The sequence below is a fragment of the Salvelinus namaycush genome, chromosome 28, assembly GCF_016432855.1.
Source record: "Salvelinus namaycush isolate Seneca chromosome 28, SaNama_1.0, whole genome shotgun sequence".
NCBI lineage: Eukaryota > Metazoa > Chordata > Actinopteri > Salmoniformes > Salmonidae > Salvelinus > Salvelinus namaycush.
The window spans coordinates 33,146,831-33,162,497 of NC_052334.1; the positions used below are offsets into that span (position 1 = coordinate 33,146,831).

A 15,667-nucleotide genomic window follows, 5' to 3' on the forward strand; every position below is an offset into this window, starting at 1 on the left:
TCAGTCAACTTTGAAGTCAGGAAAATGTAATCTGATGGTATAGATGGTATAATAAAGCCAGAAGATGCTGGTCAGTGATACCAGCTATCTTGGAACAAACATAGCGTCCTCTTGTGGTGAAAAATTCACATGACCAGCCATTTTCACTTGGCAAGGGTTTAGGTGGCTGAAACTTCCCGAACGTAGAAGATAAAATTGTAAGTGAATAGTGTAGACCATTATCGTATTGATTGATGTGAAAAGTGTTTCTCTAGGTACTGGATTAATCTTCAACATTGCTGAATTATTTCTGAACATTTCACTCCTCTTAAAACACCCCTGATGTTGCACACGTATCTACAATGGAATGCGGTTGACCATTCTGCATTCGGGGAGTGATTACCATAGCTCACTATTATGGGACGCCACAGTGGGTGAGCTAGCCTAATTATTTCGGAACATTTCACCCCTCTTAAAACACCCCTGGTGTTGCACACGTATCTACAGTATCTACAGAGGAATGCTGTTGACCATTCTGCATTCGGGGAGTGATGACCATAGCTCACTATTATGGGACGCCACAGTGGGTGAGCTAGCCTAACTGCTTCTATTGACAACACAGATTCTACTTAATTAAAAGCCTTTGGGTATAGTGATGACAGGCAAAACCTCCTGAAAACAGACCAGTGCCTCTTCACACGCATGTCCCAGAATCCACGCTGTCTATTCTAACTGCTGCACACACACACTGGTGTGACTAAGCCGTGTGGAGTGAATGTCGTCTGACCAGTGTCCCATTTCTCTCTGCTATAATTGTTGTTGTTGTCGTCTGCCGAGAATGATGAAGGTGTCAACACTTACAATTAATGCTCTAATGGACTCACCTCATTTGGAGGCAGGAAATGTTTTTGGTTGTGTTTGTTCCTGCACTGCAGTACATGTATGTACACAGTGTGTGAAGAGAACAACAGATGCCATAGTTGAAACAGGAAACACAAGGGTTGTCGTTTTCTTCTTGGATAAGTTGATGTTTAAGAAAACCATACTTTTCTGTTTTACAGGTGATATTATTTTCAGAGGGTCAAGCAGTCATGGGAGGTGACAGGACTTTTGTACCTTTCATTTTGACAAGGTCATATAACATTAATGTGATAACAACAACATATGGGTGGGTGGGACAATCAGCCATGCCATGGGTCTGTGAATGTGTGTGACAGATTGTGGGTCAAAGGATAAGGATATGAAAGAAAAGAAAGAGAGGCTGAGCGAGTAGGATGATAGGAACAAAGTTACATGTTATCAGTGGTAATGGGTGAGAAGATCTGCCTGCTCTAAGCCTAACAGTACCTATCTTTCTCTCTCTGTGACAGGAGTTTTGATCAACTGAGTGTGTCGACAGAGTACAGCGTCAACAGCACCAGGACGGAGAGAGACAGGGACGCTAACTCCATGTTCAGCTTCGACATGTCAGCCTTCAACAGCCTCAGCCCCACCAAGTCCAGAAATAAGGTACGTCACAATATAGTAGAGGCAAATAGGAGTACTCTTTTGTGTTGTGGAGAACTAATCAGGAAATATCCATTATATACTGTATCTGAATTATTGTACTTTCAAACCACCCCCTCTTTACCTTCTGTGAGGACAATCTGGACTCCTTTAGGATTTTTTTATTTAATTTATTAGGATCCCCTTTAGCCGACGCCAATGGCGCCAGCTAGCCTTAGGACAGACTCATCTAAGAGTGATGTTGAGATGAATGATGAAATGTGACTATAGTATACGTAGTGGCTAATCATACTGTACCATACATGTTTATCATAGTTCTACAATTGTCCAAAGTATGTGTCAAACATAGAGGACTTTCAGAGAGGTTAGATTAATATCCAACCCACTTGATAACACTTGATAAAAAATAATTTGAGAGTGACAGAATCTGTCTCTTAGCTTAGACATTTACCCCATACTACTGATTGTTACTGCTTGCACTGAGCCTGGCTGATAAGTCATATAAAAAGGTTGCGTAGGAGGGCAGTATTGACTCACTTTGCAGGGCATCAGCTGCAGGAGAGGTAGTGTGGTCATAGGATGCATTCCAGATATACAAATCCTCCGCAGAATGTCTTTACAATGTCCAAGGAAATCCATATTGATTGTGTCATTTGCACATTTGCACAGATTGTCATTTACACCTGTAGTGTAATTGATTTTAACTGCCCGTAAACATTTTATGCAGCAACTGAAATTCTTCAGACAGACCCCTCAATATAAGTTTATGACTCCGTTTATACTAAAGCTTTGCATTACGCAATATTTGGGTTTAGAATAACAATCTATATGAGCATTTTCTTCAATGCCTGGAGGTATTGAGATGAATGTAAGACTGATTGTTCTTTTTCAGCATCCTGTCAAATTGCATACAAATCATTAAGGGGCGAAGGGTAAAATTCAAATATGTCATACATATCCTAGGTGAAATGGCATGCTAGAAATGATTCTTTCGGATTGAATTTCTTACTGTGTTATTCACCATTGTCACAGACTTGTCCAACCTGTTCTCCAACCTGGAGTAATTAATGGGGTAGGATTCACTCTGTGTTCTATTAATATTCATCCAACTTTTACAAGTACATAATTGAGCACGTTCAGCCATTCAAGAAGAATTATGTTTTTCCTGGAAACCTGGTTACTGGGGTAGACTTTTATTTCTATGCCAGGCATACAATTTGGAACATAAACTGGAGTACAGTACTGTAACCACAAAGTCTGTGGTTTCTCCTTTCATGTGTTTCCTGACCTGTCTGAGGCCATTTGGAAACAAAGGAACAATGAGCTCTGTTTCAACAGGATTTTGTATTAGGTAAAAGTCCTGTTGAGATCCAGACTCTTCTCTGTTAAACCATTTCGACTACTGAATGAAGGATGTGCACAGGTCCATATGAAACAATACCAGTAAATCATTCAACTTGTGTCAATTTAGAGGGAAAGGGTCAAAATGTGTGTCCTTGCATGTGTCAGAGTTGGTCAAAACATTTATACTGTACACAACTGAAACATGCTGCGATTTGCAAGTATGCAAATGTCCATACTGTGTTACGTCCAACCACAGGAGATGTATTATTTCCTTGTCTCAGTCCAACTGAAAGTAGCTCTCATGTCTATGGTATTATTATATTGATAAAGAGGTTTCCAGACTACTTACTTGCTTAGTTTGATTGAGGAAGGAAGGGTGGGGTTGTTAGGCAGACATCCGTGTCCATATATTCTCATTGGATCATTCATTCCTGTGAGTTGTTTGCTCTGTGAAAGCTCTTTCACAATAGCCTATATGCTGCACTGTACTTGGCAGTACAAATTGATTTATGCCCTGAAGCGATGTACTGTAGTTTGTTTGATAGTCTACTCAAGGCTAGACATATACAGATACACACATACATCACACACAGACTGTCGGTCTCTCTGTGAAGGTCATTTTTTTCCCCACATCGTTGGATTTGGCGGCGTTATGACTCTTATCCCAGCTTAGCAGGAAGTAGAAAGCTGATAAACATTAACTTTTTGCAGCTGATATGCGAGTAGTCAACTGGGCTGGAGTGGTGCAGTTATATGGTCAGTATGTTGGGATTCTAAAGAAAGGAAATCTACCGGTTAAATCCCAGCAAGTGTCACTAAAATGGTATGCAGCGATCTCCTTTTTTTGTGTTAGTGTGTATTATCTTTTGTTATGATCTGTATCCTGTTCCAGCCTGTACTAGGAAACAGGCAGAGTGTGCTGTGCTTTTCTATGTATGCTACTGTGTCACCTGTGTTTTTATCTAGTCAACTTTTATGTGCTGTTTATGTTTTATTGATTCGATGGAACCCAGGTCTCCCTGGAAAACAGTGGCAAGTGTTACTGAATGGACTATCCTGGCTAAATGAAACAAGCAGACCATGTCGTTATTGACTTACCTGGCTAAGTATAGTTTGAATAAGACAGAAATATATTGTATTTGCTTTTAGATATGATATTTAATCCAATGATACTTTATAGATCTTATTACAAACTAGTATTATTTGATGACCCTCCCATTCCTAGTTTGCCTTGTTGGTTCTCATTCCACCTATCCCGCAGTGGGTTTTAATACCTGTGGTTACTGACTTGTGGGCATCGCAGAAATGTTCCTGTAATGTTCTATCCTTCCAATGTTGTCATTACCCAGGTGCTGTAGCAACCTGATCATGTTCAACCTGGCTGTTAGTAGAAAGAAATCTTCACTATTCAGCTTGGCTGGTGTTTGATTTTGACAAGAATATTTACCTAATCTTCGAGGTTATAGTTAAGGATATTAAGGTAAATGTACTAAATTATATCAAGGACTGAAAGAAGTGAGATGAGACCCAACCTCTGGCTATTTGTATAGCTGTGCCAAAAACAACAGGTGTGTCTGTTCTCCATCTGGGTATTTATTTTTCATTTTTTTGTCTCTCTGTCTTCTCCCAGAGCTCGGAGGGAATGTTTAACCGCATCAGCAGTTTATTTTCCACCAAGAAGAAGAAGAGCCGGAGTGGTTCACTCTCAGTAGGCTCAGAGGATGGATCCTGGCTGGGTCCTAGCTCTCCCATCTCTCCCTCGTCCCCTGGTTCTCCTCTCTCCCCCCACCAGAAGGACGGGCCGAGGACCACCACTACCCAGAAAGAGGGGGAGGTAGTGGAAGCGGGAGCTGGGCCAGTGCTGGAGAGTCTGTCGGAGCTCCATGCGAAGGGGTCAGTGTTCAGTAGCAGCTCCAGCCCTAGTACATCCTTCCAAGCCTCTCTGGTGGTGGCGGACACAGAGGACCTGCCGTTTGCAGACAGTGACAGCAGCGGCCGGGGCAGCGTGAGGGAGGTGCAGGTGTGCAGGATCAGCCGGGCGGAAGCAGAGTCAGACGGAGAGGCAGACAGGAATTCTGGGAATCTGACTCCCACAAACTTGTCCCCCTCCGGAGCAGAGCAAGCCCCAGAGCTCGGCCTCACTAAGGACGTGGTGGAGGAGGTGAGCAGGAGGCTGCAGGTATATCTGAAGGAACAAACCACTGTGAAAGACGGAGAGGGGTTGGAGTGGGGCGGCCCAGTGATCCAAACCACCCTCAGGTCGTTTGAGCTCTCTCAATCTCACCTTAAGACTGACGTCATCTCTCTCGGCATCGAGTCTAAAAAGACCTCTCTGAAAACATCTGTTGGAGGGAAGGGGAGTTACCTGCTGGGAGTGACTCTAGGCTCTCAGTCTCACACCCCGTCCTCCTCAGACCCACAGCCAGAGGGTGAGGAGGGAGAGAACAGCCCAGCCATGGGGAAGAAGAGCAGGAGAAGGGCTCTGAAACCCACCAGCATCAGCACGGCTGAAACAGCTCCCCCCAGCCAGATGACGTTACCTGGGGGAGAGGGGACGAGGCGGGACTCACCTGCGAAGCTACACAAACCTGTGTGGGTGGAAACACACCTGGGAGAAGAGCCCATACCTGTGACTGTGGCCCCTGTGGAGTACACTGATACTGCCAGTGTCCTGGCCACTGTAACCCTTTCAGCGGTATCCGGTGGCAGAGAGCCAGAGCTGGCTGTATCCACAGCACCAGTCTCCAAGGACTCCGAAACAAACACAGCCCGGCCAGAGGCGACCAGTCCAGCCACAGACTCCGAGTGCAGCCCCCCTCTAGAGGATCAGACGGCCCTGAGCAAAGAGGAAAAGCGCAGGAGTGTGAAACTGTCCCACAGTGAGAAGCTTTTCACTAAGAAGGTGTATGTGAGCCCTGAGCCCAGTTTTGATGGGGATGAGCAGACAGAGAGAAAGCTGAAAAAGAATGACATCGTAGACTTGGCTTCAAAGATTCCTCAGAAGTCTGAGGTGAAACTGTAAGTGTCTTTATTTCACTTTTTTGGGAGTCTTTTTAATGAGCACTTTGATCCTTGAGATGGAGACAGAGAGAGAGAGGTGTGCAACCTAACCTGTGTATTCCCATGTCTTTTTGTGCCAAAGGAGAACAATAAGAACAGTTGGTTACACAGCTGAAAAACTCCTGCGTCATTAAAATGTTCACCTACAGTACTAATACTTTACTTTGACTGAATGATACTGACAAGACTACTGTATGTACGGTAGGCCATTGACTATACAGTACAACAATATCTTATGTATTCGTCACAATATACTGTGCACAGTCAGTCAGTCTTTACATCCGAGTCAATAGGCTACCCTAAATTGTTAAGAGTCTGCTGTTGAGCAAGAAAAGAAAATACAGGGGAACCATTTCAATATTGTAGTATACTGTAATTCAGTGGCAAATAAATCATGATGCAGCAGTTATTTGAATAATGCAACAAGTAAACTCATGAGCAACTGTTCCTTTTACCAAGCTAATAAGAATTTTGTTAAATTATGCTAGCAATGACCATGACAGCTTCAAATGTAGGATCTTTATTTGAGCCAGTTTGATACAGCAGGAAAATAATCCTGCAGCAACAGGAAATATGAATTATTATGTGGATTATAATGAATTTACATTTTTGGTAGGGCAAATCAAGTCTGACATTTTAAAGTGGAAATTCCAAACTTTAGAAGCCTTTTTATACCTCAAATACACTACAGGTTTGCATTTGCTGCTGTGCAGGAACATTCTCAGCAACAAAAGAGTGATCAAATTAAGATCCTACATTTGTACCACTGATGCAAAGCCTATTATCTTAACAATATGGTTAAGATTGTTAACTGTGTCCTCTGGCACAGGGGATTCTGAAGAGAAAATATCATAAATGTTCAGCCCAACCAAGATTGTCTTAAAACAACTGTAATTTTACTGTAACATTTCACACTAGTTATTTTGGAGGACACTTTACTGGAGTAAGCAGAAGTTTGTAAACAGAACATTCATCGTAGATAAAGGTAGGACGTGTAAAATATAATATATATTGCATGAGATGTAACCTGCTAATTAAAATCACTGAAAGAAAATAAAAAAATAGTTTGTTCATATGAGCTGTTGTTATATTTCAATCAAAATGGAGGGCATCTCAAACTGGGCACTCATTGGTTCATTCAACATTGCTTCCACGTCATTTCAATGAAATTACTTTAAACCAATGTGGAATACACATCTGTGACCACTGGGCTGTGTTTACTTCAGGCGTTATTTCCATCCTGAAAGATGACTCATGACGAAAGTTACTCTGAAGGTGACCACAAGTCACTCACTTTGTTTGACTAAAAAGGTTACTGAATAGAAACAATACAATGCTGATAAAAGTAAGGCATGCCATTCTGATATCCATCTTTCAGATGTAGTATTGTCACAAGGAATATGTATTTAGTTGTATCCTATTCAGGTAGAAAAGCCTGTCTTTAGATTAAAACTATTGTTATACTGTACCTCAATGGAATCAAATTTCTACTGTTCTACTGATACCCGAGGGGATGTTCTGCATTGCTGGAAGTTTTAATTAAGAGCAGTTTAGAAAAAACTGTTTTGTCAAGTTACACAGAGCAGAAAGATTTATTTCAGTTTCAATTTGCACTTATGGGTGTTGCTAAAGGCTGTTTTTCTTTATCTGAAGAATGTGTTTATATATTTTAAAGTTGAATGTATAAATCAGGTAGCATCAATGTCATGTTACCTGAGTTTAACAAGCACACATGTTTGTGGTGACAAGTTTATTCTGCACACTAAATTGTTTTCCCCTCCTCCCCTCAAAGTTAACCTTTTACTGCAGTGGGCTAAATCAGGATCACGCAGAGTGATTCTTGGTAGTCTTAAACAAATCTACTTTAAAACAAAAGTGTACACCTCACACACATGGTTATGGGCTTAAAAAAAGAAGACACCTGTACCATGTCAGATATAGAGGTGAAATGTGTTCCATTTTGAGTTTGCTTCCCAATATTACACTTCATATACATCACAGAAGACTGAAATATAACCAAACTGTTTGACATAGAAATGTTTTATAAATTTTTATAATCTTTATTAATAAAATAAAAATATAAATAACATTCTACCCATGAGGCGAAAGAGGGAGCTTTTGGTCACTGACTGCAGGAAAGGGCTACTCACTATTTTTCTATCTTTTCTCTCCAGGCTGCCAAGCCTCAAAAAGGTGAATGTAAATCTCAAGGAACCAAACAATGACTGTATCATCTCTGTGGGAGAGATAACTGAGGGTACAGACTTTGACCTAAGCCACCATGAGCCCAAAGCTGTAGACAGTTCCCCAACCCCAGATCTGGATGAGGCCTCTCCAACCACAACCATGCCAGGACGCAAAACACAGCCTAACACTGGGGGTTCAGGGGTTAGAGGTCAGGGGATGCCCCAGGTCACCCCGTCTAAATCAGGGGATGAAGTAGGACATGTTGCCAGTCGGTTAAAGAGCCCATCTCCTTCTGTTGGACCCAAGTCCAAAGCTGGCCTGGGCATGGCTAAGGGAAAGGGTCTCACAGATGGTGGAAAGTCGGGGGTTTCTAGTGAGGCTCCATCGCAAAGGACAACTAAAGATGGCGGCGAGAAAACAGAGGTTATGCCGTCTACATCAAAGGGTCAACTCATTGCAGGAAAAACAGAGGTCACCGACAGCCCCAAGTCGAGAATCCCCAAAAAGTCATTATCAGAATCTGCATCGAAACCCCCAGTATCACCAGACACAACCTCAGTGGTTGATGTTTCAGAGTTTGTGCCTGTGGCTGGTTCCAAACAACAGAAAACTCCTGAGCCTAAACATTTAATGATGAAAACAGGCACAAAGCTTATTGTTGAGGAGGTGAAGGGAGTGGGTTCAGGAGAAAAACAAACTTCTGTGCCTGTTAAGTCAGAAGAGGTCTCACCTACTAAAATACCACTCATGTCACCTGTGAAGTTCAGCAAAGACAAGAGCAAAGAGAGTTCAGATAAGGTTAACCTGGTCAATGGACTGGAGAATGACCCAGAGGACAACACTACCACTGCCAAAACAAGGGAACCCAAAGATGTGAAAAAACAGACTCCCACACACCCAGACAGCAACAACAGCAGCATGATACCAAAGAGTCGGTTACCCAAAGCCCCTGACAACTCTTTGGTCAGAAAGGTGAAAAATGGCAAACCCCAAACCATCGACACAGGCAGTAAAAAGACCAAAACCACTGAGAGAGCATCAGGTGTCAATAGTAGGCCTTCCACACCAACCAGTCCAAAGCAGCAGGAGCTTTCCAGCCCAGAGGAAAGGCCCACAGATGAGACCCTGATCCCTGAACCTGAGAAGGGTAAGACAAATGTGTCATGAATTTTAAACATGTGGTATTGATAAGATTCTCTGCTTGCTTATGGCATCTGTCTAGCTAACACACTTTAGCTGTGTGTTTAGTAGTGGTAATGTTTCAGAATTGTTTAATTGCTTTGATGGACTTGAAGTATTGTACATTTCACATATTTTATAGAGGGATAGCTCTCATTTTGCATCGTATGATTAAAAACGAACCAACACACCGTTATACGAATTGTCTGACTAACTAATGTATCACCAACAGGAAGCAAGCTGCCTTGCCCTTTGCCAACAAACTTGTCCCAACAGCCCTCTAATAAGAGCACTCCACATGACGATGGTGACACACCCACCTCTCCCGCACTGGTACCAACCAAGTCAGAGAAACCTGCCTTCCTTAGACTGAAGAAGCAGAGTAACATCACATCTCCCACCATGAACAAGACTGCTGAGGATGCTGGGAGTTTGAAAAGTCCAGTGAAAGATCCAAGTGATTCTGTTACTGTGGCTAGCAAGCTTCCGATGTTGCGTCAGAAAACCCCCCCTAAAGGAAAACGCAGCAAACCCCTTAAGAAATTTGAGCAAACTGTGAACTCTGAAACACTATCTGAAACACAATCTACATCTGTACAAGATCATGTGTCGCTGATCACAGATAACTCTCCGATAGAAGATCAACAAACCAAACCAGTAACAGGCTCCTCACTAGGAGCAGACTGTAGCACTGAGCTTGTAAAATATCAAACAGATAAACCAGCAATCACTGGAACGACGGAATCACTGAAGGACAGCAGTAGTAGTACACCTGAAACAAAACTGGATGCAAAATCGGAAATTGCACAAGAAAAATCCCTGTCAGTCAGAACTACCTCTACTACACAGAAACATCAAACCAAACCACCCTTAGATCTCTCATCAGAGATTGACAGTGACTATGTGGAAGCCTTAACAGATACACCACAGCTGCTGACAGGTAATGTAGAGCCAGGTGTCGTTGTGGAGAAACACCCATCTGAACCAAGCCCCATTGTGTCTGCCTCAGGCACACCTACCCATGAGGAAGTAATAGATACATCTACCAAGCCTGCAGTTACTGACCGCATTCATACTGACACTGACACCCGAACCAATCAGAAGAGTAATGAGAGCAAGGACAATACCTCTACAGCATCAGAGAAGCTCATATCTGGTGCTGGAGAGGAAATAGGTAGTACGAATCAGCCTGTGGAGAATGGCCTGGATGAAGCTAAGGAAAGCTCACCCAAAGATGCCTCCACTGTGGTTGAAAGTGGAGATAGTCACAATATGGCAACACAGCCAAATCTGATTGGCTTGGAGGAAAGATCACAGGCACTAGCTAATGTTCAAACCCCAGATATAGTACCTATTGGTAATGCCATAGTTTCTGATATATCCATAGTTTCTAGGAAAGAGAGTGAAGTACAGAAGGAGGGAGAGCCAGTGAAGGTCTCAGATATTCTAACAAAGGGTGGGATTGTTCAGAAAACAGTTGAAAATGGAGAGGCCCAACTGAACAAAGAGGTACCTTCACTGACACATAATTTGGCAAATGCACATAGGCAGCCACACAAAGGAAAGAAACAAGAGGACAAACCCCATGAGGCAGCCAATAAGAGTACCATAACTAAGATGGACGCAAAACAGGAATCAAAGTCCATAACCACAAAGGTTAAGGAAAAGAAGGAGAAGGTGACAAAACAAGAAGATAGACCAAGTGAAGGAGTGACTAAAAACACAGTCTTTAAGATATTAAACACAAAACAGGAATCAAAAACCATAAGCACAAAATCTCAGGATGAGAAGGTCTTGGTCCTCAAAGAAACCCCTAAAACTAGAAAAGCAACCCCCAATACTGAACTGCCTCTTCAGCCGCCAACTTCTCTGAAGCACCCCTCTCCCCTTAAACCTCTCCCTTTGAAACAGGCCTCTCCCTCCAGCTGGTTAGATGTGGAGCACAGATCCAAGCGGGAGCAGAAGAGGGAGACCAAGAGGAGGCTGGACTGTTCAGCCAGCGAGGATGAGAGTCTGGCTGAGTCTGACGATGTGGAGGACTTCATCAGAAGCATAAAGGAACTGGGCACCCCCTTTTCCCTGCCCTCCAAGAGGCACCACAGTCATCCCAAGACCCCCTCACCCCCCTTTGCTCTGCCCGCCATCAAGGAGGACCGCTTCGAGAACCCCTTTGATGCTGAGGGCTTTCAGTTTGGCCTGAAGAAGAGGACGAAGGATAAAGTAACCCCGGCCATGTTGATAAAGAAACAACCTCACAGGGAGGAGAAGACACAGACAAGACAGAATAGAGCAGAGGGTAGCCTTCTCTACAAAGCTCTCCAGTCTCCATCTAGAGCCCTGAGAAAACCAGAGTATCAAACTGACAGTAAGGATGGAGAGGTGGAAGTGAAGGTAGAAGTGAAGAGGGAGGTAGAGAAGGAAGAGGAGCAAGGGAAAGGAGAAGAAACCGGGCAGCTCTCGTCGCGGCTTGGAAGGATGTCCATACTGTCCAAATTGTTGAGTTCCCCCAAGACTTCCGGAAAGGGCAACAGGGATCCTTCCTCCTCAGTCTCTAATGGTGCTCCTCCTTCTCTTACAACCCAGGGCACAGTGCCAGGAAGGGCGGGCGGGAGCGGTATGGATCCAGGCCTGCTTGTGGGTGTGGGTGCAGCTTGTGAGTCAATAATCAGTCCCTCTTCATCTCCTTCTTTGCCCTCATTCACTGAGCTAAAGCTACCAGATCACCTGGAGAAATATCTCAGGAAAGACAAAGGAGCTTCACAGAGTAATGTTACACAGAGTGCTTTGGTTAGTACTGTAATGGACCTAGGTCAGGGTGCTGGACTTCCTCCTCTAAATGTGGGCGTAAATGGACTTACGTTAGGACATCTTTCAGCCGATAACCACCTCCCACAGGCCCCCCTGAATGGTCTTACAGCCAACACAAAGGTAAGAGTCTCAGATGACTGCATGAAACCAACTGACAGTTTGGGTTTTTGCATTGTTGCTGTGTCTACCTTATTTTATTTATCTGTCTAAAATCTCTTTAGCCAGGTAGGGCAGACCGGGGTTGGTTTTCTCACAGGTTGGTCAATTTATGTCAGGATGACAAAACATTGAAGTGACGGGAATTTGTGTTCTTTTTCATAGGTAAAAAAAAATATTAGAAAAAGATCCTTGTATTCTGTATCCAACAGTTATGTTTGTTGAAAAGTTCTTATTTCGGAGTTCCTAGGCCATGTGGTAACTAGCGTCTTAATTAGCCGGTGGTTGGGGATGGTTGTCACATGGAATGTGGGGTTGGTTGTCACTATCAACTCCGTTATAACAAATCCCAAGCTCTTTTGTGCTTGTGATATAAAAAGTTCCCTTCTTTGCCTCTCTCTCACACACATTTTTTCAGTCACAAATGTACTCAAAATGTCACATGAAATTCTCACGGCATAAAATGCTGAATTTTGTTAGGAATATTGTTCGATCAAAGAAAGGCTCGGCTATTTCTAAGACTATTTATGCTATATTGCTTCATTTGCTGTTACAAAAGGAAGATGCTACTAGCAAACAACCACCAGCATACTGTGTGACATCTAGCCCCGTGATGGGTCTGGTTGTCAGAAGTAGTCAGAGTATTTGATGGATTATGTTGGGGTAAGATATTAGGATAAAAATGGATCCCATTTTAATCCAAGACCTTGGTCTTTCTCCGAATATTGAAAATAGTATTGTATGATACACTGGTATTGAGAAATACGCACAAGAGTAAAAAGTGTGACACCAACCCCGGTCTCCCCTACTTTGACTAGATTTAGAAGTTATTTTACATAGAGACAATAGAGAAGTGTATGATTAAGACACACACTACCGGTCAAAAGATTTAGAACACCTACTCATTCAAGGGTTTTTCTTTATTTTTACTATTTTCTACATTGTAGAATAATAGTGAAGACATCAAAACTATAAAATAGCACATATGGAATCATTTAGTAACCAAAGAAGTGTTAAACAAATCAAAATATATTTATATTTGAGTTTCTTCAAATAGCCACCCTTTGGCTTGATGACAGCTTTGCACACTCTTGGCATTCTCTCAACCAGCTTCACCTGGAATGCTTTTCCAACAGTCTTGAAGGAATTCCCACATATGCTAAGCACTTGTTGGCTGCTTTTCCTTCACTCTGCGGCCCGACTCATCCCAAACCATCTCAATTGGGTTGAGGTCAGGGCATTGTGGAGGCCAGATCATCTGATGCAGCACTCCATCACTCTCCTTCTTGGTAAAATAGCCCTTACACAGCCTGGAGGTGTGTTGGGTCATTGTCCTATTGAAAAACAAATGATAGTCCCACTAAGCCCAAACCAGATGCAATGGCGTATCACTGCAGAATTCTGTAGTAGCCATGCTGGTTAAGTGTGCCTTGAATTCTAAATAAATCACTGACCGTGTCACCAGCAAAGCACCCCCACACCATAACACTTCCTTCTCCATGCTTTACGGTGGGAAATACACATGCGGAGATCATCCGTTCACCCACACCCTGTCTCACAAAGACATACATGGTGGTTGGAACCAAAAAGGCTGGTAACTCTAATGAACTTGTCCTCTGCAGCAGAGGTAACTCTGGGTCTTCCATTCCTGTGGTGGTCCTCATGAGAGCCATTTTCATCATAGCGCTTAATGGTTTTTGCGACTGCACTTGAAGAAACTTTCAAAGTTCTTGAAATTTTCCGAAATGACTAACCGTCTTTCTCTTTGCTTATTTGAGCTGTTCTTACCATGATATGGACTTGGTCTTTTACCAATTAGGGCTATCTTCTGTATACCACCCCTACCTTGTCACAGCACAACTGATTGGCTCAAATGATTAAGAAGGGAAGAATTTCCACAAATTAACTTTTAAGAAGGCACACCTGTTAATTGAAATGCATTCCAGGTGACTACCTCATGAAGCTTGTTGAGAGAATGCCAAGAGTGTGCAAAGCTGTCATCAAGGCAAGGGGTGGCTATTTGAAGAATCTCAAATATAAAATATATTTTGATTTGTTTAAAACTTTTTTGGGTTACTACATGATTCCATATGTGTTGTTTCATAGTTGTGATGTCTTCACTATTATTTTACAATGTAGAAAATAGTAAAAATAAAGAAAAATTAGTAGGTGTTCTAAAACTTTTGACCGTTTAGTATAGCTATGGTTGTCTCTACCTGCTTATATTATATTCGCTCAGTACCGTCACTGCTTTACTGCTTCAATCTGATAATTCACTTTAACAACTGAATGCGTTTTGACCTGCAAGGCATTATTTTATGGGCTGGGCAGGTCCTTCAGAAACGGTTCACCTTGTACAAAGTCCTGGCAGTGACAGTATTATCTATCCCCAGGGCAACACATCACTAAATCACCTCAGGTCCATCTTTTTCTTTTGGAATGTTGAAATCCATTCACAAGTTTTAGATCTTTACAAGTTATGTCTCTTAGAAACAAGCCATACATTGTTTACAAGGAGAAGAAAAGGCATTCTTCACAATAAATGTTTCATATACGTCCAGAACGACCTCATTTTGTGCACCAGTTTTTATCAACATGCGAATAGCCCTACTTCTCTCATGCTGTTCTGTTTATATGATCCAGATGCCATGATTGCCATCTTACTTCTTTCCCAGCAAGCAGTGGGTGTAGACCAACAATGTTTTTTTCTTACACACCAAATACAGTGTAGATGACTAACTATTGATGTTTTTAAGCTGGCAAATTTTTAACTGCTAGTCTTTTGAGTTATTTTTATCTGGAGGCGGTCCATAGTTTTGTCGGGAGTACAGGAAATACACAGGATACTTCTGCTTTTCCACCCCCCAGTCCCTCAGAAGAAAATGAAAGACAGCATGCTCTCTTTCCCTTTGCAGATTCCAGAAGCGAGAGGGTTTCATAAACGGCCTGGGAAGGTACAGTTGACTTTACATTAAACTAGCTATCCAATATCCAGTGTTTTACAGTAACACACTGATATTATAATATGATGCAAGGTATACACCTCGTGGTGTTTTGGAGAGTTCTAAATGATTTACTCTCATATACTTTTTCTTATTGTATGCTGATAATCTGGAAAGATATTTAATAAAACAACATCTGCAGTATTCAATTCTATTTTACACACTAAAAACAAATGGTTCTATATAGTGCCAAATAAGGGCTATTTGGCTCGTAACGATAGTGGATCCCATTTTGGTGTTACATAGAACCGTTTTTTTAAGGTTCTATAAGTAACCATGCTCATAATGTTCTAAATGGAACCTTTATGGTGATTTAAAGAACCATTTCCTAAGGTTCTATAAAGAACCAATAAATAAAGGTTCTATATAGCACCAAAAAGGGTTCCGCTATCGTTATAACCCTTTTTGGTGCTATATAAAACCGTTTTGAATGGTTCTTTACAGAA

At 42.3% G+C, this 15,667-nt stretch overlaps 1 protein-coding gene across 1 annotated transcript in view; it reads left to right on the top strand.

Annotated features, from left to right (window-relative positions):
- Nucleotides 1-405: 405 nt before the first annotated feature.
- The window catches only part of LOC120023793, a 29,436-nt gene continuing 14,174 nt past the window's right edge, over nucleotides 406-15,667 (top strand). The window contains exons 1-6 of the mRNA XM_038967906.1: nucleotides 406-566; nucleotides 1,350-1,488; nucleotides 4,460-5,847; nucleotides 8,064-9,223; nucleotides 9,488-12,183; nucleotides 15,135-15,173. Of these exons, the coding sequence (XP_038823834.1) occupies nucleotides 550-566; nucleotides 1,350-1,488; nucleotides 4,460-5,847; nucleotides 8,064-9,223; nucleotides 9,488-12,183; nucleotides 15,135-15,173 (5,439 nt within the window). The 5' untranslated portion in view covers nucleotides 406-549. The remainder of the gene's footprint in view (nucleotides 567-1,349; nucleotides 1,489-4,459; nucleotides 5,848-8,063; nucleotides 9,224-9,487; nucleotides 12,184-15,134; nucleotides 15,174-15,667) is intronic.